The 21,936-nt window shown below is 44.0% G+C and overlaps 1 protein-coding gene across 15 annotated transcripts in view; it reads right to left on the bottom strand.

The window, feature by feature from the left end:
• The window catches only part of SYNE1 (spectrin repeat containing nuclear envelope protein 1), a 965,679-nt gene that overhangs the window by 408,790 nt on the left and 534,953 nt on the right, over window positions 1-21,936 (bottom strand). For all 15 annotated transcript variants that reach the window (XM_063917854.1, XM_063917860.1, XM_063917859.1 and 12 more), the window contains 4 exons: window positions 15,955-16,264; window positions 14,667-14,831; window positions 9,813-10,169; window positions 5,636-5,772 (listed from right to left, as the gene is read on the bottom strand). In XM_063917854.1, the coding sequence (XP_063773924.1) occupies window positions 5,636-5,772; window positions 9,813-10,169; window positions 14,667-14,831; window positions 15,955-16,264 (969 nt within the window). The remainder of the gene's footprint in view (window positions 1-5,635; window positions 5,773-9,812; window positions 10,170-14,666; window positions 14,832-15,954; window positions 16,265-21,936) is intronic.

The following is a 21,936-nucleotide window of genomic DNA, read 5'->3' as shown; positions in this document are numbered from 1 at the left end:
TTAATGAGGGATTTATTACACTCATCCCCAAACCTGGTAGGGACGCCAACTTTCTCTCCTCATACAGACCAATTAGCCTATTAAATGTTGACTACAAACTATTGGCCAAGATAATGGCGATGCGGCTTCAATCTATTCTCCCTGATGTACTTACTACAACACAAATGGGTTTTGTAACTGGTCGACATGCGGTTAAAGCAATCCGCATGGCGCTAGCGGCAGTAGCGGCATCTCAGTCTCCATGTCTAGATTCGAATATGCTTCTTAGTCTTGATGCCAACAAGGCCTTTGACATGGTCTTGTGGCCACATTTGTTTACTGTGTTGGGGAGAAGAGGCTTTGATAAGGGCTTAATTAATTATGTCCGATACATCTACGACAATCCATCTGCCTCTTTATTAATAAATGGGATCAGGTGCCAACGATTCCTTTTGGAAAGGGGTACCTGACAGGGATGCCCTCTGTCACCGTTGCTATTTAACCTGGCCCTCGACCCGTTGCTTAGGACACTGCAGGATTGGTCGGTTTTTCGGGGCATAAAAGTGGGTGGACAGGAAATCAAGCTGTCCGCCTTCGCTGACGATATCCTTCTGTATATATCTGACCCTGAGCATACCGTTAATTTGATCCTGGACAAGATCCAATTATTCGGCCGCATTTCAGGTTTCAGTATCAATATGGATAAATCTAAAGCGCTACTGTTGTATGGTAATGTGACATGTCCGAGCTGGACCTCACACTTTCCCCTTCATTGGGTGCCCACATATATTATCTATTTGGGGGTGATGGTGCCACGCTATATGTCTGAACTATATAAAATCAACGTAAGCAAAGCCATACACACTTTAACTGATGACATTAAGAGATGGGAACGTCTTCCACTGTCATATCTAGGCAGGGCTAACCTGCTAAAAATGGTGGCTATACCGCGCATATTAATTATATCCCCTGCAAACACTTCCCATACTGCTGACCAAACAGGATGTCCAAATGATCAACAAATTAATCAGAACCTTTATATGGAGGGGAGGCCGGGCACGTATTGCTCTGCGTAAACTTGCCCAACCTAAGTCCAATGGAGGTATCAACTTTCCAGATATAGTAGTTTATAATCACGCTGCACTTTTGCAACACTTGAGAGATTGGCTGAAAAATAGTTCTGTATATACAAACACATCTCTCGAACAGCATTTTTTAGCAACTGTGGGTCTGATATGTTTTCTTCATCAACATGATTGGGAGATACCGGATCATATCAGATCTAACCCACTTCTGTGGTCTACTAGAAAAATGTGGCACATACTGCGCCACAATGCGAAATTGAATCAATACTACTCCCTGCACTTGCCCTTAATTAAGAACCCAGAGTTTTTGGATGGCGTGGCTGCCATCCCTTCACGACGTGGAGGGAGGCTGGTATAACATCAATTAGGTCTTTAGTATCGGTGGAGGACCGCCGTTTGCTTACCTTCTCAGAGGTTTCAACGAGACATGCTGGGGTGGTCTCGTCCCCCCTTCCATTCTTACAAACGCAATTTTATGTTAGGCATGTTCTTACACATTTTGCGGAGGGGGATTGGACTAATCCACTGGATAGCCTCTTACTGCACCCAGTACCAAGATACAAGGCCATATCCATACACTACACCTTCTTGAGGACAATACTAGACCATGCCGCTGTGACAGGAGGCATGTCTAAGTGGTTGGCTTATTTCCCCGGATTGACCATACCAACAATGTAAAAAGCACTACTATACTCTCGAAAGGTCCTCCCAGCAAGCATGTACACTGAATTATTTCTTAATGTGTATCATAACACTTATCTATCCCCATTACTACGCTACCATATGGGTACGTCGGAAACACACTCTTGCCCAAGATGCCACCAGAGTGAGGCTGACACATATCATTGTTTGTGGGCATGCCCAATTGTACAATATTTTTGGCAACTCATTAGGAGATATGCGGAGGCTAATTTAATAACTTATGTACCCTTTACCCCCGAATGGGCAGTCCTGGGTATTATCGATCCCACTCTTCGCATGCCATCAGAATGTAAGAAATTACTGATAGCCCTTAGTGCGGCCGGGAAAAAAACGATTCTACAAGGGTGGATAGATAGCGCGCCACCACAGATACTATTATTTTTGAGTAAATTACATTATATATTTAGGATGGACTGGGTGGAGGCTATTGTTGATAGGGGTCTCTGGGAATCTTATATATCCACTTTGCCCCTCAATACACGGCTACACATTCATAGCAGCCTCAAGAACACTACATGGTACTTAACTAGGCTGGCTGCACAGGACCAGCCTCTTTCCTTGGTTTAAGAATGGACAATTATGACGGCTCCCCCTACAGTTTAATCTATGATGTAAAACACCATCACTGTATAGACAGTTTATTCAAATGTCATGCAATAATCTTTGTGGTCTGACATGGGTGACTGCGATGTACGACCCCTGGCTGTAATCATATATGTTACTGTATACTACTTTATTTGTACTTTTGTACTTTGTACTATGATATCAATGATGTCTCAATAAAAAAGTTTTTGAAAAAAAAAATGTGTCAAAGTGAAAAAAAATAGATGAATGAAACAATGAAAAATGGCAAAAAATAAATAAACATATAGGTTGGATGGAGGTATAGAAGTGTCTGAACGGGACCTCTTCTTGCAAACTAGCATTGTTAAAATGGGTGTGGTATGGAAGATAGATAGTAACTAGGTCGACAGTGTCTAGGTTGACCACTATTGGTCGACAGTAACTAGGTCGGCAGGGTCTCTAGGTCGACAGGGTCTTTAGGTCGACATGGTCTAGGTCGACAGGTCAATAGGTCGACATGAGTTTTTTTAAGTTTTTTTGGTGTAATTTTCTTCGTAGAGTGACCGGGAACCCCAATTAGTGCACCGAGTCCCCTCGCATGGCTCGCTACGCTCGCCATGCTTCGGGCAAGGTGCCTCACTCCGCTACCGCTTCGCTCGGCACAGATTACCATTCCAATCGTAGTCCACTTGGATCGTTAAGTATGAAAAGTTTCAAAAAAAGAAAACAAATCGTGAAAAACTCATGTCGACCTTTAGACCTGTCGACCTAAAGACCCTGTCGACCTAGAAACCCTGTCGACCTAGTTACTGTCGACCAATAGTGGTCGAGCTAGATGGTGTCGACCTAGATATTGTCGAGCTAGAGACCGGATCCCGTTAAAATATAAGAAAATACTGTTACACTAAAACATGCTCGGAAAACCTGTAGTTTTCCAGCTGTTTTGAAACTACAAGTTCCAGCATGCCCTGCTACAGTTTTGCTATTAGTGATTTCTAAAACTGTCAGAGGGCATGCTGGGATGTGTAGTTTCCCTACAGCTTGAGAGTAACAGGGTGGCTAGGCCTGCACTAAAATGTCTAGTACTGCACGAGAACTGGTGCTGGATGTATAGTTATGTATACTTTATAAATTTCCAGAGCTGGATCAAGGTATATATTAAATATAACACATATACTGTTTGAGCAGGAATTTAAATAGAACACAGGTTCTCAAACTCGGTCCTCAGGACCCCACACAGTGCATGTTTTGCAGGTCTCCTCACAGAATCACAAGTGAAATAATTAGCTCCACCTGTGGACCTTTTAAAATGTGTCAGTGAGTAATTACTACACCTGTGCACCTGCTGGGTTACCTGCAAAACATGCACTGTGCGGGGTCCTGAGGACCGAGTTTAAGAACCACTGAAATAGAACATATATATGTTGCTGGAAAGAAAAGGTTGAATGAGATATGACAACCTTTCTTTTTACTGACACAATCCTGATTTTCAGAGGTAAAATGTGACAATAGACTAAATAAATTAGGCAGTGTCTTTTTCTCTGCGCTTTTTGAAATTTTAAAGGCCAATAATATTACATTTAAAAAAAATTAGCATTTAATACATTGTCAAAGCGCCTTGAGTCCTGTTGGAGAAAGAGCGCTATATAAAAAAAAATGATTATTATTACTATTATTTAAAATTCAGTTTCAAAAGCACAGAGCCTCGGCAGCTTTCAAAAGATGCCTCGTAGTAAATCTAGATCACGGTCTTCTGGGGAGAGAGGGTGGCCTCACACAAACTGGCTATGGCACTGGCAGATTGTGATGTGGTTTGAGACGACCAGTTTGTGGCTTCTTTTGCTCTGAATTTCTAATTAGGAATGTTGTGACATATCTTAACACTACATTATCCAGGATACATGGCTATATGAACCAGGTAAGATGTACTAAGCTTTGGAGAGTGGAGCTTGAAAAGCTTAACTGTTCGGTGCCTGACCCTAGTCTCCACCATCATACCCCAAAGTTATCCCTGTGGATACCTATGGACCCTGAAGAAGAAAGAGAAAGTACCAGCCAATCAGCTCCTAACTTACATATTACAGGCTGTGTTTGAAAAATCACAGGAGATAGGCATTCCCGACCTCAGTCATCAAGGCACACTAACACTGCATGTTTTAATGATATACAGGCTTCAGCAAAAAATGGTTACATCAAAATAACAGTCACCTGTGCTCAAGCATGGGTATCACTAAAACCTGGACTATTACTGTGCCTTGAGGTCCAAGGTTGGGAATGCCTAGCTTAGTACATCTGCCCCATAGTTATAGAACTGAAATGGGTGGTCATTCCGAGTTGTTCGCTCGCAAGCTGCTTTTAGCAGCATTGCACATGCTAAGCCGCCGCCTACTGGGAGTGAATCTTAGCTTAGCAAAATTGCGAACGAAAGATACGCAATATTGCGAATAGATTTATCTGTGCAGTTTCTGAGTAGCTCGAGACTTACTCTGCCACTGCGATCAGTTTAGTGCTTGTCGTTCCTGGTTTGACGTCACAAACACACCCAGCGTTCGCCCAGACACTCCTCCATTTCTCCAGCCACTCCCGCGTTTTCCCCAGAAACGGTAGCGTTTTTTCACACACTCCCATAAAACGGCCAGTTTCCGCCCAGAAACACCCACTTCCTGTTAATCACATTACGATCACCAGAACGAAGAAAAAACCTCGTAATGCCGTGAGTAAAATACCAAACTTCTTAGCAAATTTACTTGGCGCAGTCGCACTGCGCACATTGCGCATGCGCATTAGCGACTAATTGCTCCATTGCGAAAAAAATTAACGAGCGATCAACTCGGAATGACCACCATGGTCAGGGTCATTTTAACAGAGAAGGTAGCTCGTGTGCAGACTCTGGGTGGGTCCCCTCCTCTGCACGGTGCAGGAGGCTCCGTTATTTTGCCAGAGTCTACTGCGCATGCGCAGGTCTCCGGAAACAAGGCGCCGGTCATGTTCCAGAGAACTATTTCACTACTGTGCATGTACGTTGGCCCTTTTGGCTGTGATTTTCGCCGTGACTGCATCACCTGACGTGGGACTCCTGAAAGGTTACTATAAAAATATGGGTGCAGTGTGGGCCGTCCTGGACCGAGGAACCTGTGTGTACTGCACACATTGCACCCATTATAGAAATGCCAATGGATACGGTCCAGGAGATGGATCCCCTGGTTGGAATAGCTACGATTTTCACAGATGGTGACAACTGGTAAAGGTACAGTAGAGATCTAAGTAATATGATTAAAAAAAAGACACTGATCTTCAATACATGCCTGTTGTACTCCTTCATTAAGGCAGAAACTTTTGCAGAATATACACTCAAATCCTTAGAAAATTTGCAGAGGTCGTTCAGTTGGGTTTTCAAGTCATCTGTAACATGTTCAGCACCAGTAAGAGCATCTAAGGCATCCTGTAATTGAGATATTTTATTCATATTTTGAACAGGCTAAAAACAAATGCCAGTCTCTTGTTTTCATTTCATGTGCAGAGTCTATCTTTAGATTTTCCTCTTTTCTGGGAAATCTCCATTTTTGGTATTTGTGTTGCTTACAGTAACCAGCCCGCTGAAACCATGATATATATGATCAACTTCAGTTTGAATGCTCAAAGCAGTGCCTTTATGTTATTACATTTTTGCCATGCTGTTATGCTTAATGTACCCTTAGGTTGTTACTGTATATGACTGTTTTGTTTATTATAACCAATTAATGAAGTGTTAAAAAAATGTTGTAGGAATGAAAGGCTCACTGTTATTGCATACCTCCCAACATGACCCTCTCCAGGTTCTGGACTTCCCTCTTACTGTATGATTGCCATCACCTGTAGTGAAACACCTTTCTTATCCATTACCTGTTCAATGGATAGGTGAAAGGTCGCACAGACACCCTACATTCTAGTTTTTAATGTTTCATAAATGTATATTTGTCCTTTCCCCTTTTGTTTCATATCTGGATATATATCCTATAAGTCTTCGGAGGTGCTCCTGGGAATTATATGACTGTAGAAAACCAAAGAAAAAGAAAGAATTCCTTTTTTGTGGGCACACACGGACGGATCTATTCTCATAGTCAAATACCCTAAGGTAGATGGCCACCAATTATTAAAATATAACCTTTATTATTGTCCTTAAAACATACGCGAAATATAGTGCAAGTGTAATTGTGAAAATGAAATAAAATAAAGTGAATTTAAAAAGCTTGGTCACTGTATTGATTTCACTGTATCTCTTATCCTTCAGAATGTTTCAATATTTGTTGCAATGTCTGCCTCTAGCTGTTTTTAACTGATACATTTGTGTTACAAATAGCCATCTGTTATAAATAGTTTAGTAATACCACCTAAATCCTTTCCTTAGTTATGTGCTTGTAGTGTGCGCATCACTACCTAATTGCTCCCTTATTTGAAAGGTTAGGTGGTGTACTATATACACAGTTGAACTACAAATATATCATAGCATCCAGTATAAATAACTTGTGGCCACTTGGGGAGTATTCTCTATACACTCCTATTCCTATATCACATATATAATAAGAGACTCAGAAAATCCCCTCTCCGAGTAACTGATAGATCTGATTGAGATCTTATAATAGGTCAGTGAGGAGATTGTGTTTTATTCAATAGCTCTAAACTAGTTCTGTAGATAGTGTATTATCCCATTTATCTGGTCACACGTGTAGCCATTATTTTATTGATTTTGTTTTATACTTTATTTTGTATTTCTTAGTGAGCTTTCCATGCCATCAATAAATTAATAATATGGATTGATTAATTTACATCTAGCAATCACATGTAGAGATGTTCCCACCTAAATGTTGGGATGTTGCACAACACACTAATAATGCTGCTAAATGTCCTCACATAATCAGTCACCCATGGAGGGCTATATTCCAGAATGTTTATACAATGTGGCAGTCTTACATTCTCTTTAGATCAGTATTGCCTGCATGTTGTGGTTATATCCCCACAGTCTTGTAGCGGCCGTCCTGTGTCTAACAGATAAATGCTGCTCACACACGGCGGTATACTTCTCAGGTACTCCCCGCACGTGTGTGTTCCCCCCAAGCGGCTTTGGGGCAATCTGGGTCTGAGTCCCCTTCAGTGCCGTGTATCCACACGTGTAACCGCTAGCCGCAGTAAACGTCCAACAGGGCCGCCTCAGCCTATGTCCCCCTTTGGCTGCCGCGTGTTTTAGCGTGTGGCCGCTAACCGCTGCTCACGTCTGAAATATATTGACGTGACTGATCTCAGTATGTTAAAGCCGTCTCCGGCACAGTGTCGGATCAATTACGCCCACGGCAGCTGTCACTATCACTGGAGCTAGGCTATTAGAGCAATTGGCTAAACATGCATCACATTTCTATATACACAGTGACTAAGCTATTAAAATGGACACAAAGTAACTGCGTCCGATATCCTAACGATCGTTTCGCATTTGCTTCATCATAGGAAACCCGATTTCCGGGTTTGGGAGAACTATATCCCCTGTTCCAGTCTCTCATTCGTCTAGATTTTTGATTGACAGGTCTCTTTGCCTATCGTTGTTCTTTTGGACAATTCTTTCTTTCTTTTTCTTTGGTCCATTACCTGTTCAAAACAGGTGCCGGCAATCATACATTAAGAGAAAAGTACAGAAGAAGAGCATTGTGTCCCTCCTGGAGAGGGTCATGTTGGGAGGGGTTGTATTCATGTGACCGGCGGTCGGGAGACCGTCAGTCACATGACCTCCTCCACCATACCGACCCCTCACTATCCCGATGGTTGGCATGCCGACCAACAGGGACTATTTCCACCCATAGAGTAGGAAGAGAACCCGTGGCGAGCGCAGCGAGCCCGCAAGGGGCTTACTGCACTCGCCCCTCCCCTCCCGGCGTCGGTATGTCAGGAGACCGGCGGTCAGCCATACTACACCCATGTTTAGTCAATGTGAACTGACCTTCAAAAGTTGCTCCTCCAACTAATGCTTTAGAGAAAGGACCAGGGCTGTACCAAGGGAGGTGCGACCAATGATGCCACCTAGGGCGCAAGACTTAGGGAGTGGCACAGCTGCCTGTTACCTGCCACAGAGGAGACCCTGAAGTTTCTCCCAGTATCATACAGTAAGTACAAGAGGAGGTGTCAGAAAGCGTAGTTTATTTATAGTCAAAGTCTCTCAGAAATGGGGAATGTGTGTGTGTGTGTGGGGGGGGGGGCTATGGTGTGTTGCAGTTGCTGTGTAAGCAATACTGGATGAGAAAGGGTAAGTGGTGCAGGTTATATATGTGGGGAAACAGGTTGGGGTTATGACACAAACTACGCTGAGAACCCTAGGAAGGAGCTGGTTTGGGGGTTGTACAAGAGCCAGAGAGAGCAGGCTGAAACAATGCAGCCCAGACAATCTAGGGTGCTAAAATGACCTGGCTGCCATAATGGAAATGCCCCATCTTAACTGAGGTCACTGTGGCAAGATAAGAGCTTGATCAAAACGTGATACTAAAACCTCCCTTTGGGCATAAAACAGAATAAGTACTATGCAAGTTTGCATGGCGTATTTCTCGTGCATGTTTTTGCACATGTCCACAATAGTGGGCAAAAACAGATGTGCCCATGTAGATTTGTGTAATTCTGCCACTTCTGCATAGTTGGGATGGGGGTACTCAATTGTAGACAAATAGATAACCAAGGGCATGTTTGTGCAACTGCAAACACAAGCAGACAGATAACCATATGCATTTCCAGTATCCCTAGGGATTCTGGAAATGCATATGGTTATCTGTCTGCTTGAAAAATATGGTATGATGTAATTTTCAAGTATTGAATATTAAACCAGGGCATCCAAGTTTAATATTACTGCATTCTGCTGCTGCGATCAGGTCTGAATTAGGCACTAAGTATGTATATCTGTAGGCAATGCAATGTAATAAGCATCTCGGGCGCATAACTAGGCTGTAATGGGTGCTCTCACGTAGGGAAAGTTCAGGGGGTGTGCAGATGGAACAGCCAGCTATGGAGAGTTGTGTGAATACATAATTACGCCTGTTTACACCAGGAAAAAGGCTGTGCAAGTGAGCACTAATAATGACAGGATTCAAGAATATGTATAGGGATGGTCTGGCCACAGAGACGCAAGCAGCTCTGCATAGTGTAGGAGAATTGCAGTTCTACAGGTTAATGCTGAAGCACTGCAGGTACAGCCGGACTGTTAAACCATGCATTAGGCCCTGTATGACTGTAAATATACCATACTGTCATTTGCACATTACAAACTGCAAGCAAGACGGCTGCACAACATTTTGTCTTAGGGTTCGGGAACAATCCAGCGCTGAGTCTGGCAGATAAACAGAATAGATTCATACTGATTTATTATCTCAGCATTTGTTTCAGGAATACGAGTGTGTATACAGTATGTGCTATGCTTATAATACAGCATGAATTAACACTGTGTAGACCATGAAGCAGGAATTTCAGTCTCACCTTCTCCCTTTGCCAGTTTTCTACTATGTCTTTGTCTGCAGTCTTGCCTTGCCCTTGCCTCAGTTTCTGTGCCCATTTTTCCAGAAAGACACTGAAGTCCTTAACAGCATCTTCTAGCTTAGAAACCCGGGATGTAAAGTCTTGTTCTGATATTGCCATTTGACTCAACAGGGTCTCCAAAGTGTTCTGACTTTGACAGACACTGTCCTCCCACTGCTTCCAGTCTGCCTGCAGGCCTTGGATCTCTGCATCCATGTGTTCACATCCGCTAACAGTGGTATTCTTCTTCACTGCAGGAGCCAGGGTTTCAACTCTGCTTAAGCGTTCAGCCCCGGTCTGTCTGGAATTCATCAGCTCCTGCAATGGAAAAAAATAATCGCTATAGCAACCAAAGTTGTTTTCAGCTTATAAACAGGAAGAAACAGAAACAGTTTACAAAGTTGTACAAAAAAGAATTCACAAGAGCAACTTGTTATGTATTTTCAGCCAAATGGGGTAAAATGAATGTGTGAACAACTGCAAATTATTTTAATTAGCTTAGGTTTTACTTATTGAAAGTGAAAATTTAGAAGGTCAATGGCATTAAACATTAAAGGGTGGTACACATGGAGAGATCTGTGCTTAATTTCTAAGCAATCTGACTAGACTGCTTAGAAATTAAGCACGGATCTCTCCGTGTGTATGCCCATAGCGACAGCACTGCGCGGCCCCTCGCGTCGCTATCACCGGTTCTAAATTGTGCCTGCATAAAGGCACAATCTAGTCAGTTCGCTCACTTTAGCGCTGTGTGAAGTGAGGGCTCCCTCCACTCAGCACACATCGCGTTGAGTGCCGAGTGGTCTGTGATAGATCGCTCAGCACACATCTCTACAGGGGGGTACACACGTAAAGATGTGTGCAAAGCGATCTATCACAGACCGCTCAGCACACATCTCTCCTCCCGATCAGCACACAGCGCGATGTGTGCTGAGTGGAGGGGGTCGCTCACTTCACACAGCAGTGAAGTGAGCGAACTGTCTAGATTGTGCCTGCATGCAGGCACAATCTAGAACCAGAGATTGCGACATGCTGGGCCGCATATCGCTACCGCTATGGGCATACACACGGAGAGGTCCATGCTTAATTTCTAAGCAATCTAGTCAGATTGCTTTGAAATTAAGCATGGATCTCTCTGTGTGTACCCCCCTTAAAACTTTATCTCAGTTAATAAAAAAACATAGATGGGCCAAGACAGAAAGTAGAATAAACTAAACATACAGTGCGTGATCTTGCAGATTGTTCAGATTGCGATTGAAACAGTCATAGGGGCAATTAATTATCTGCAACGTGCCAGGAACGGTCAAGGCGGCACACTGCTGCAATGTATGGTAGTACATGGGCAGGACGGATGGTGTAATGGTTAGCATTACTGCCTCACAGCACTGAGGTCATGGATTCAATTACTACCATGGCCCTGTGTGGAGTTTGTATATTCTCCCCGTACTTGCGTGGGTTTCCTCTGGGTACTCTGGTTTCCTCCCACAATCCAAAAATATACTGGTAGGTTAATTGGCTCCCAACAAAATTAACACTAGCCTGAATGTGTCTGTGTTGTACATGTGATAGGGAATATAGATTGTAAGCTCCACTGAGGCAGGGACTGATGCAAATGGACAATTATTCTCTGTAAAGCGCTGCAGAATATGTGCGCGCTATATAAATAACTGGTAAATAATAAATAATGTATCTTTGCTCTGAGAGGTCATCAGAGAGTCATTTAAAGGACATTTACTTCTAGTCAACATTAAGGATTTGGTATAAGGACTCAGTGAACTTTGACTTTTATTATTATTTGTTTTATTGTGAAACGGGACTCTGTATTTTTTGTGTGTCATTTGTGCTTGTGCATCCTATTCGCATCATTTTTGCTGTGTTTTGCTATATCGCTATGCAAATAAGATAAATATTTAGCCAACAAAGACGCCCGACACAAATGGTGTTGCACGGGACCTGTCAGCTCACTCATACCAGGCATCTCCTGCTGCATGGCATATTGAGGCAAGATGTATGAGGACACATCTGTACTTAGTGCAACATCCACATGTATCTGTTTGGTCTATCCATCTATTTACTAAACCATCTATTTACTAAACACATTTACAAATACTGACATCCTCATCAATGTTATTTGGAAGGTGTTGACTCTCAATTTAGATATATTTATGTATGTGCTATTATAATATGCAATTTGAGATCTCTGTTTTTCTATTATAATGTGGTATTTAAATCTTACTGTTGATCCTTTTCAGTGTTTTATCTTGTCAAGACTAACCCCTCCTTTTCATGCACCTATGAAGGAGCACTAAATTGATTGAGCAACCACCACTTTATGTTAATTAATCAATGCAGACAACTTCTTCAATGTGCAACTTTTCAGAGAACAAAAGTGGGCACAATTATCTTGAAAAAAGGGCAATAACAACTTCCGTATTGTGGGGCAGATGTATCAAACTTTCTAAAAATGGTGAAGTTGGCCAGAGCAACCAACCAAATTCTATCACTTATCTAGTACATTCCATAAAATTATAGCAAGAATCTGATTGGTTGGTATGAGCAACATCTCCGCCTACTGCTAATTATCTCACTACATTCTAAGGGGGTTATTCAATTAGCAGTGGTAATTTACTATCCAATTAGACCCAAATGCAGCCCACTGGCAGCTCTTATCTGTGATTTTTTTTTCCGGGACCTCAACAGACTCCAAAAACAATCCCCGTTAAATAGCTTGTTTTTGCGAATCCGGTAGTGTTAACACATAGGTCCGTGAACTGATCACAGATCCTATGTGTTAAGCAGATAATTTAATGGGTACAAAACAGAGGGTCTAATTTAGACCTGATCGCAGCAGCAAAAGCTTTCACTAATGGGCAAAACCATGTGAACTGCAGGGGGGCAGATATAACGTGCAGAGAGAGTTAAGGTGCATACACACTGGGCGTGTATGCACAGCGATAATGTGAACATCGCTCGCAGGAAAATAGCTCAGTGCATACACACTGAGCGATTTCCCCTGTGCCCAGCGATGTTCACGGGGAATGAAGCACTTTCCACAGTAGGAGACTGTGGAAAGTGCTTCACTCGGCTGTTCAAACAGCCCGACAGGTGGCGGCGACCAGCGATGTAGCGGGAGCATGCATCAGCGCTCACCGCCCGGCCATACACACTGGCCGAGTTTGAGCTCAAAGAAGCTCAAAACGCCAAAAGTGAGCTACTTTGAGCTCAAAATCAGCTAGTGGGTGTAGGCCTTTAGATTTGGGTGGGTTATTTTGTTTCTGTGCAGGGTAAATACTGTCTGCTTTATTTATACACTGCAATTTAGATTTTCAGTTTGAACACACCCCACCCAAATCTAACTCTCTCTGCACATGTTATATCTACCCCACCTGCACTGCACATGGTTTTGTCCATAGGCTGTAATTGAAAAGCCCGAAGCTAAAAAGTGTGAAAAAGCTTGTGACTACCTTTTTTGTACCCGTTAAATTATTGGGGTAAACTGAATCCCCCCCCCCCCCCCCCAAAGTGTTCAAAGTCTCAAGAAGAAAGAGTACCACATTCAATCTCTGTCCTCCATATTTGCCTGCAGATGACAGCTTTGTGTGAATGTCTTTCAGGTGGTGAACATGGCTTCTTTCTATACTGATATCTTCCATCACTTTTTAGAGATCAAAATTAAACCAGTGTGATATTTCAGTAATTTCAGCAATGGTGAGGCATGGCTCCAAGGGTGAAATGTAATAGGGTGTGAGAATCAAGAAGTGAGAGATTTTGTGAGAGTTCTGTTTTTTTAAAGTGGCAATCATTTACATGGCAAAACCAGTTTGATTTTGCCATGTAAATGAGTACCACTTAAAAAAAACCCAAAAAAAACAGGAGAACTCTCACAAAGGTGGTCATTCTGAGTTGATCGCTCGCTAGCAGTTTTTAGCAGCCGTGCAAACGCTATGCCGCCGCCCACTGGGAGTGTATTTTAGCTTAGCAGAAGTGCAAACGGTTGTAACGCAGAGCTGCTACAAAATAATTTTGTGCATTTTCTGAGTAGCTTCAAACCTACTCAGTGCTTGCGATCACTTCAGACAATTCAGTTCCTGGTTTGACGTCACAAACACGCCCTGCGTTCACCCAGCCACGCCTGCATTTTTCCGAACACTCCCTGAAAACGGTCAGTTGACACCCAGAAATGCCCCCTTCTTGTCAATCACTCTGCGGCAACCAGTGTGACTGAAAAGTATCACTAGATCCTGTGCAAAACTTCAGTGCCGTTTTTTTGCCTCATCGCTGCACAGCGAACGAATGCAGCTAGCGAACAACTCGGAATGACCACCAAAATCTCTCACTTTCTGATTCACACACCTATTACATTTCCCTCCAGACCTGGAACATTAAGGCTCTATGTATGTCATTACAGTAAGTATGTAGAGCCCTAAATTAGGCGTCTATATATTTAATAGAAAACTATCATCTGAAAAACTTTATCTTTGAAGCAATTTTAGTTTTCTAATAATGTGTTAATTAAAAGAATTGTGCTTGTATTTGTAACAGTGAGAAAAATGGCAAGTCATAAATTTCAACCATTGCTGTGGATATGAGAACTACATACTATTGTTACAAAGGTACAGTATGCTTTATTAACTTGCTGAGTGAAGCACACAGACCTCACCAGTAACTCCATTTTATTTTGCGCTACATCACACAGGCATACCAGCTTCTGTCATGTCACTGCACTCTATACCTCAGTGTCTCCAAGGATGAAAGAGAAATAATGCTAACATATGACATACAGCCATTCATTAGACAGGTTTTATTCCTGCAACTAACCTGAACCTTTGTCATTTTCTTCTGGATGGAAGGAGCATCTCCTGAGGCATCTGACCAGCGGTGAAGTTCTTCTTTGGCTGAATGGAGCCAGTCAGTGAATTCATGCACTGCATCCAGGTACATCAAGTGATCCTTCACAATGTCTTCAATATTCTTCATCTTCTCCTAGGCACACAGCACAATTGTTAAGCATTTCCTATTCTCATATAGTGATCTGATAGCCAAACAAGAGTTTGAGGTACAACAGGAAGCCATCTTTACTATTGTTATTTACATTTTACAGCCTAGATTTACACAGCATCACAAGGTTCAATGACTTGTTTCTGAACAATTACTGTTGCACTGTATATAGGAGTACTAAAATGTCAAGTAAACAGAATACATTTCTTAACTTCTTATGGGTAAGACACAACATATATGTAGCATTACGTCTGCTGTAACTTACCCTTGTTAGTTATTATAATATACTATTTTATAGGCTTGTGCAAACAAAACTTGCCAGACAGTACTACAAGGCTTTTATTGTATAGTGCGCAATAGTTCTCCTGTATAGGTAGTTCTTCCCATAAAAATGTTAGATAATCCTGCTTTACATTATAAGGGGCTTGCAGCAATGCCGGGACTATTCAGTTCCAACCGCAGTCTACCCGCAAGCTCCAGTTACCCCCTAATGAGATGTAAACAGAAATCCGTGGTATGTAGGGCTTTTCGTCCTTACTGCAGTTGCCACAAGCATGTTAACCCATAGCTCTGGGCACTTAACCTGGAATCTATGGGTTAACGGACGTTACTGCAGAAGGAGATGGCCTTAAAATGAAAGAGCTCCGGTAGTTATAGCTTGAGGCTATCCTCCTGTGGTAAGCAGTTAACGAAAAATGCCGCTAAGAGTTATACATGGAAACAACACATTGTACACCTAATGGTCTCTAACCATAGCAACATAAATACACACTGATGTAGCCATGCTCATCTTACTGCGACGCAGCATACTGCATGGCATGCCAGGCTGTGACAGGCTGTGACTATTTGCACTAATTAGAAATTAATGGAGCGATGCCGGCTGCAAATAGTCGCAGCCTGGCATAACATGCAGCAAGCCGTGTTGCAGCATGCTACATCACAGCAAAAATGAGCATGACAACATCAGAATGCATACAGTATTTATACTGCACTTTATAGACCAAGACAAAATCGGTGTGATACCAATGATGGGATTATAAAGAGTACAACATGTTACGAAATGTAAAAAGTGGGCATCTTTGTAAAGTAAAGCAGTAAATAAAATTACTTTGGCAACAGTCATAATGTCGTTGAAGTGGGTTTTTAGTTCATTCTGTGCTATTTCGGAGAAAGAAGGGTCCTCAGTCTTCTGATGTAATTCCTTTGTCTTCTCAATAAGATGATGAAGAGTTGTGGAGTGATCTTCCACATCTGACAAGATTGCCTGGACGTGGTCTAACTGATTGAATTTCTCTTTCAGACCATTTTCCTGCTGAATGGGTTGTTCCAGTTTGTGATCCACAGACTCCAGCCACTGTTCCATCTGACTTTTCCTTTCCATATGTTCATTCCACTGGTTGATCACAGACTCTAAACCACTGCAGTCATACAATAAAGTAAAGCAGAAATCTATGAAACTTTTGGTGCAATATTAATAATAGGGTTTCAGCATTCTCAGAAATAAAACATCCATACTAGTGTATAAATTGTCAAAGCTGGCTCATAAACCAGTCTAAACATCACTTCGCACCTCATGTATAGCAAAGCTCTTCCCCCAGTTCTTGTTATACTGTACAGTAAATGGAAAATCGGGATGAAATAAACTACAGTATACAATGGATACAATAATAAGAATTTACTTACCGATAATTCTATTTCTCGGAGTCCGTAGTGGATGCTGGGGTTCCTGAAAGGACCATGGAGAATAGCGGCTCCGCAGGAGACAGGGCACAAAAAGTAAAGCTTTACGATCAGGTGATGTGTACTGGCTCCTCCCCCCATGACCCTCCTCCAAGCCTCAGTTAGGTACTGTGCCCGGACGAGCGTACACAATAAGGAAGGATTTTGAATCCCGGGTAAGACTCATACCAGCCACACCAATCACACTGTACAACCTGTGATCTGAACCCAGTTAACAGTATGATAACAGCGGAGCCTCTGAAAAGATGGCTCACAACAATAATAACCCGATTTTTGTAACTATGTACAAGTATTGCAGACAATCCGCACTTGGGATGGGCGCCCAGCATCCACTACGGACTCCGAGAAATAGAATTATCGGTAAGTAAATTCTTATTTTCTCTATCGTCCTAGTGGATGCTGGGGTTCCTGAAAGGACCATGGGGATAATACCAAAGCTCCCAAACGGGCGGGAGAGTGCGGATGACTCTGCAGCACCGAATGAGAGAACTCCAGGTCCTCCTTAGCCAGGGTATCAAATTTGTAGGATTTTACAAACGTGTTTGCCCCTGACTAAATAACCGCTCGGCAAAGTTGTAAAGCCGAGACCCCTCGGGCAGCCGCCCAAGATGAGCCCACCTTCCTTGTGGAATGGGCATTTACATATTTTGGCTGTGGCAGGCCTGCCACAGAATGTGCAAGCTGAATTGTATTACACAGCCAACTAGCAATAGTCTGCTTAGAAGCAAGAGCACCCAGTTTGTTGGGTGCATACAGGATAACAGCAAGTCAGTTTTCCTGACTCCAGCCGTCCTGGAACATATTTTCAGGGCCCTGACAACATCTAGCAACTTGGAGTCCTCCAAGTCCCTAGTAGGTGCAAGGCACCACAATAAGCTGGTTCAGGTGAAACACTGACACCACCTTAGGGAGAGAACTGGGGACGAGTCCGCAGCTCTGCCCTGTCCGAATGGACAAACAGATATGGGCTTTTTTGAGAAAAAACCACCAATTTGACACTCGCCTGGTCCAGGCCAGGGCCAAGAGCATGGTCACTTTTCATGTGAGATGCTTCAAATCCACAGATTTGACTGGTTTTAAACCAATGTGATTTGAGGAATCCCAGAACTACGTTGAGATCCCACAGTGCCACTGGAGGCACAAAAGGGGGTTGTATATGCAATACTCCCTTGACAAACTTCTGGACTTCAGGAACTGAAGCCAATTCTTTCTGGAAGAAAATCGACAGGGCCGAAATTTGTACCTTAATGGACCCCAATTTGCGGCCCATAGACACTCCTGTTTGCAGGAAATGCAGGAAACGACCGAGTTGAAATTTCTTTGTGGGGCCATCCTGGCCTCACACCACGCAACATATTTTCGCCACATGTGGTGATAATGTTGTGCGGTCACCTCCTTTCTGGCTTTGACCAGGGTAGGAATGACCTCTTCCGGAATGCCTTTTTCCCTTAGGATCCGGCGTTCCACCGCCATGCCGACAAACGCAGCTGCGGTAAGTCTTGGAACAGACATGGTACTTGCTGAAGCAAATCCCTTCTTAGCAGCAGAGGCCATAAGACCTCTGTAAGCATCTCTTGAAGTTCCGGGTACCAAGTCCTTCTTGGCCAATCCGGAGCCATGAGTATAGTTCTTACTCCTCTACGTCTTATAATTCTCAGCACCTTAGGTATGAGAAGCAGAGGAGGGAACACATACACCGACTGGTACACCCACGGTGTTACCAGAACGTCCACAGCTATTGCCTGAGGGTCTCTTGACCTGGCGCAATACCTGTCCCGTTTTTTGTTCAGACGGGACGCCATCATGTCCACCTTTGGTATTTCCCAACGGTTTACAATCATGTGGAAAAAACTTCCCGATGAAGTTTCCACTCTCCCGGGTGGAGGTCGTGCCTGCTGAGGAAGTCTGCTTCCCAGTTTCCATTCCCGGGATGAAACACTGCTGACAGTGCTATCACATGATTTTCCGCCCAGCGAAAAGTCCTTGCAGTTTTTGCCATTGCCCTCCTGCTTCTTGTGTCGCCCTGTCTGTTTACGTGGGCGACTGCCGTGATGTTTTTCCCACTGGATCAATACCGGCTGACCTTGAAGCAGAGGTCTTGCTAAGCTTAGAGCATTATAAATTTACCCTTAGCTCCAGTATATTTATGTGGAGAAAAGTCTCCAGACTTGATCACACTCCCTGGAAATTTTTTCCTTGTGTGACTGCTCCCCAGCCTCTCGGGCTGGGCTCCGTGGTCACCAGCATCCAATCCTGAATGCCGAATCTGCGGCCCTCTAGAAGATGAGCACTCTATAACCACCACAGGAGAGACACCCTTGTCCTTGGATATAGGGTTATCCGCTGATGCATCTGAAGATGCGATCCGGACCATTTGTCCAGCAGATCCCACTGAAAAGTTCTTGCGTGAAATCTGCCGAATGGAATTGCTTCGTAGGAAGCCACCATTTTTACCAGGACCCTTGTGCAATGATGCACTGTTTTTAGGAGGTTCCTGACTAGCTCGGATAACTCCCTGGCTTTCTCTTCCGGGAGAAACACCTTTTTCTGGACTGTGTCCAGAATCATCCCTAGGCACAGCAGACGTGTCGTCGGGATCAGCTGCGATTTTGGAATATTTAGAATCCACCCGTGCTGTTGTAGCAGTATCCGAGATAGTGCTACTCCGACCTCCAACTGTTCCCTGGACTATGCCCTTATCAGGAGATCGTCCAAGTAAGGGATAATTAAGACGCCTTTTCTTCGAAGAAGAATCATCATTTCGGCCATTACCTTGGTAAAGACCCGGGGTGCCGTGGACAATCCAAACGGCAGCGTCTGAAACTGATAGTGACAGTTCTGCACCACGAACCTGAGGTACCCTTAGTGAGAAGGGCAAATTTGGGACATAGAGGTAAGCATCCCTGATGTCCCGGGACACTATATAGTCCCCTTCTTCCTGGTTCGTTATCACTGCTCTGAGTGACTCCATCTTGATTTGAACCTTTGTAAGTGTTCAAAAATTTTTTAGAATAAGTCTCACCTAGCCTTCTGGCTTCAGTACCACAATATAGTGTGGAATAATACCCCTTTTCTTGTAGTAGGAGAGGTAATTTAATTATCACCTGCTGGGAATACAGCTTGTGAATTTTTTCCCATACTGCCTCCTTGTCGGAGGGAGACCTTGGTAAAGCAGACTTCAGGAGCCTGCGAAGGGGAAACGTCTCGACATTCCAATCTGTACCCCTGGGATACTACTTGTAGGATCCAGGGGTCCTGTACGGTCTCAGCGCCATGCTGAGAACTTGTCAGAAGCGGTGGAACGCTTCTGTTCCTGGGAATGGGCTGCCTGCTGCAGTCTTCTTCCCTTTCCTCTATCCCTGGGCAGATATGATCTTATAGGGACGAAAGGACTGAGGCTGAAAAGACGGTGTCTTTTTCTGCAGAGATGTGACTTAGGGTAAAAACGGTGGATTTTCCAGCAGTTGCCGTGGCCACCAGGTCCGATGGACCGACCCCAAATAACTCCTCTTCCTTTATACGGCAATACACCTTTGTGCCGTTTGGAATCTGCATCACCTGACCACTGTCGTGTCCATAACATCTTCTGGCAGATATGGACATCGCATTTACTCTTGATGCCAGAGTGCAAATATCCCTCTGTGCATCTCGCATATATAGAAATGCATCCTTTAAATGCTCTATAGTCAATAAAATACTGTCCCTGTCAAGGGTATCAATATTTTTAGTCAGGGAATCCGACCAAGCCACCCCAGCTCTGCACATCCAGGCTGAGGCGATCGCTGGTCGCAGTATAACACCAGTATGTGTGTATATACTTTTTATGATATTTTCCAGCCTCCTGTCAGCTGGTCCTTGAGGACGGCCCTATCTATAGACGGTACCGCCACTTGTTTTGATAAGCGTGTGAGCGCCTTAGCCACCCTAAGGGGTGTTTCCCAACGCGCCCTAACTTCTGGCGGGAAAGGGTATACCGCCCCTAATTTTCTATCGGGGGGAACCCACGCATCATCACACACTTTATTTAATTTATCTGATTCAGGAAAAACTACAGGTAGTTTTTTCACATCCCACATAATACCCTCTTTTGTGGTACTTGTAGTATCAGAAATATGTAACACCTCCTTCATTGCCTTTAACGTGTGGCCCTAATAAGGAATACGTTTGTTTATTCACCGTCGACACTGGATTCAGTGTCCCTGTCTGTGTCTGTGTCGACCGACTAAAGTAAACGGGCGTTTTAAAACCCCTGACGGTGTTTTTGAGACGTCTGGACCGGTACTAATTGTTTGTCGGCCGTCTCATGTCGTCAACCGACCTTGCAGCGTGTTGACATTATCACGTAATTCCCTAAATAAGCCATCCATTCCGGTGTCGACTCCCTAGAGAGTGACATCACCATTACAGGCAATTGCTCCGCCTCCTCACCAACATCGTCCTCATACATGTCGACACACACGTACCGACACACAGCACACACACAGGGAATGCTCTGATAGAGGACAGGACCCACTAGCCCTTTGGAGAGACAGAGGGAGAGTTTGCCAGCACACACCAAAAACGCTATAATTATATAGGGACAACCTTATATAAGTGTTTTCCCTTATAGCATCTTTATTATATATTTCTAACGCCAAATTAGTGCCCCCCCTCTCTGTTTTAACCCTGTTTCTGTAGTGCAGTGCAGGGGAGAGCCTGGGAGCCTTCCCTCCAGCCTTTCTGTGAGGGAAAATGGCGCTGTGTGCTGAGGAGATAGGCCCCGCCCCTTTTTCGGCGGCCTCGTCTCCCGCTCTTAACGGATTCTGGCAGGGGTTAAATATCTCCATATAGCCTCCGGAGGCTATATGTGAGGTATTTTTCGCCAAAATAGGTTTTCATTTGCCTCCCAGGGCGCCCCCCTCCCAGCGCCCTGCACCCTCAGTGACTGCCGTGTGAAGTGTGCTGAGAGGAAAATGGCGCACAGCTGCAGTGCTGTGCGCTACCTTTAGAAGACTGAGGAGTCTTCTGCCGCCGATTCTGGACCTCTTCTTACTTCAGCATCTGCAAGGGGGCCGGCGGCAAGGCTCCGGTGACCATCCAGGCTGTACCTGTGATCGTCCCTCTGGAGCTGATGTCCAGTAGCCAAGAAGCCAATCCATCCTGCACGCAGGTGAGTTCACTTCTTCTCCCCTAAGTCCCTCGTTGCAGTGATCCTGTTGCCAGCAGGACTCACTGTAAAATAAAAAACCTAAGCTAAACTTTTCTAAGCAGCTCTTTAGGAGAGCCACCTAGATTGCACCCTTCTCGGCCGGGCACAAAAATCTAACTGAGGCTTGGAGGAGGGTCATGGGGGGAGGAGCCAGTACACACC

Source organism: Pseudophryne corroboree, chromosome 4, assembly GCF_028390025.1.
Source record: "Pseudophryne corroboree isolate aPseCor3 chromosome 4, aPseCor3.hap2, whole genome shotgun sequence".
Lineage (NCBI taxonomy): Eukaryota > Metazoa > Chordata > Amphibia > Anura > Myobatrachidae > Pseudophryne > Pseudophryne corroboree.
The sequence above is the reverse complement of the archived record's forward strand: the minus strand, read 5'-3'. Positions and strand labels throughout refer to the sequence as shown.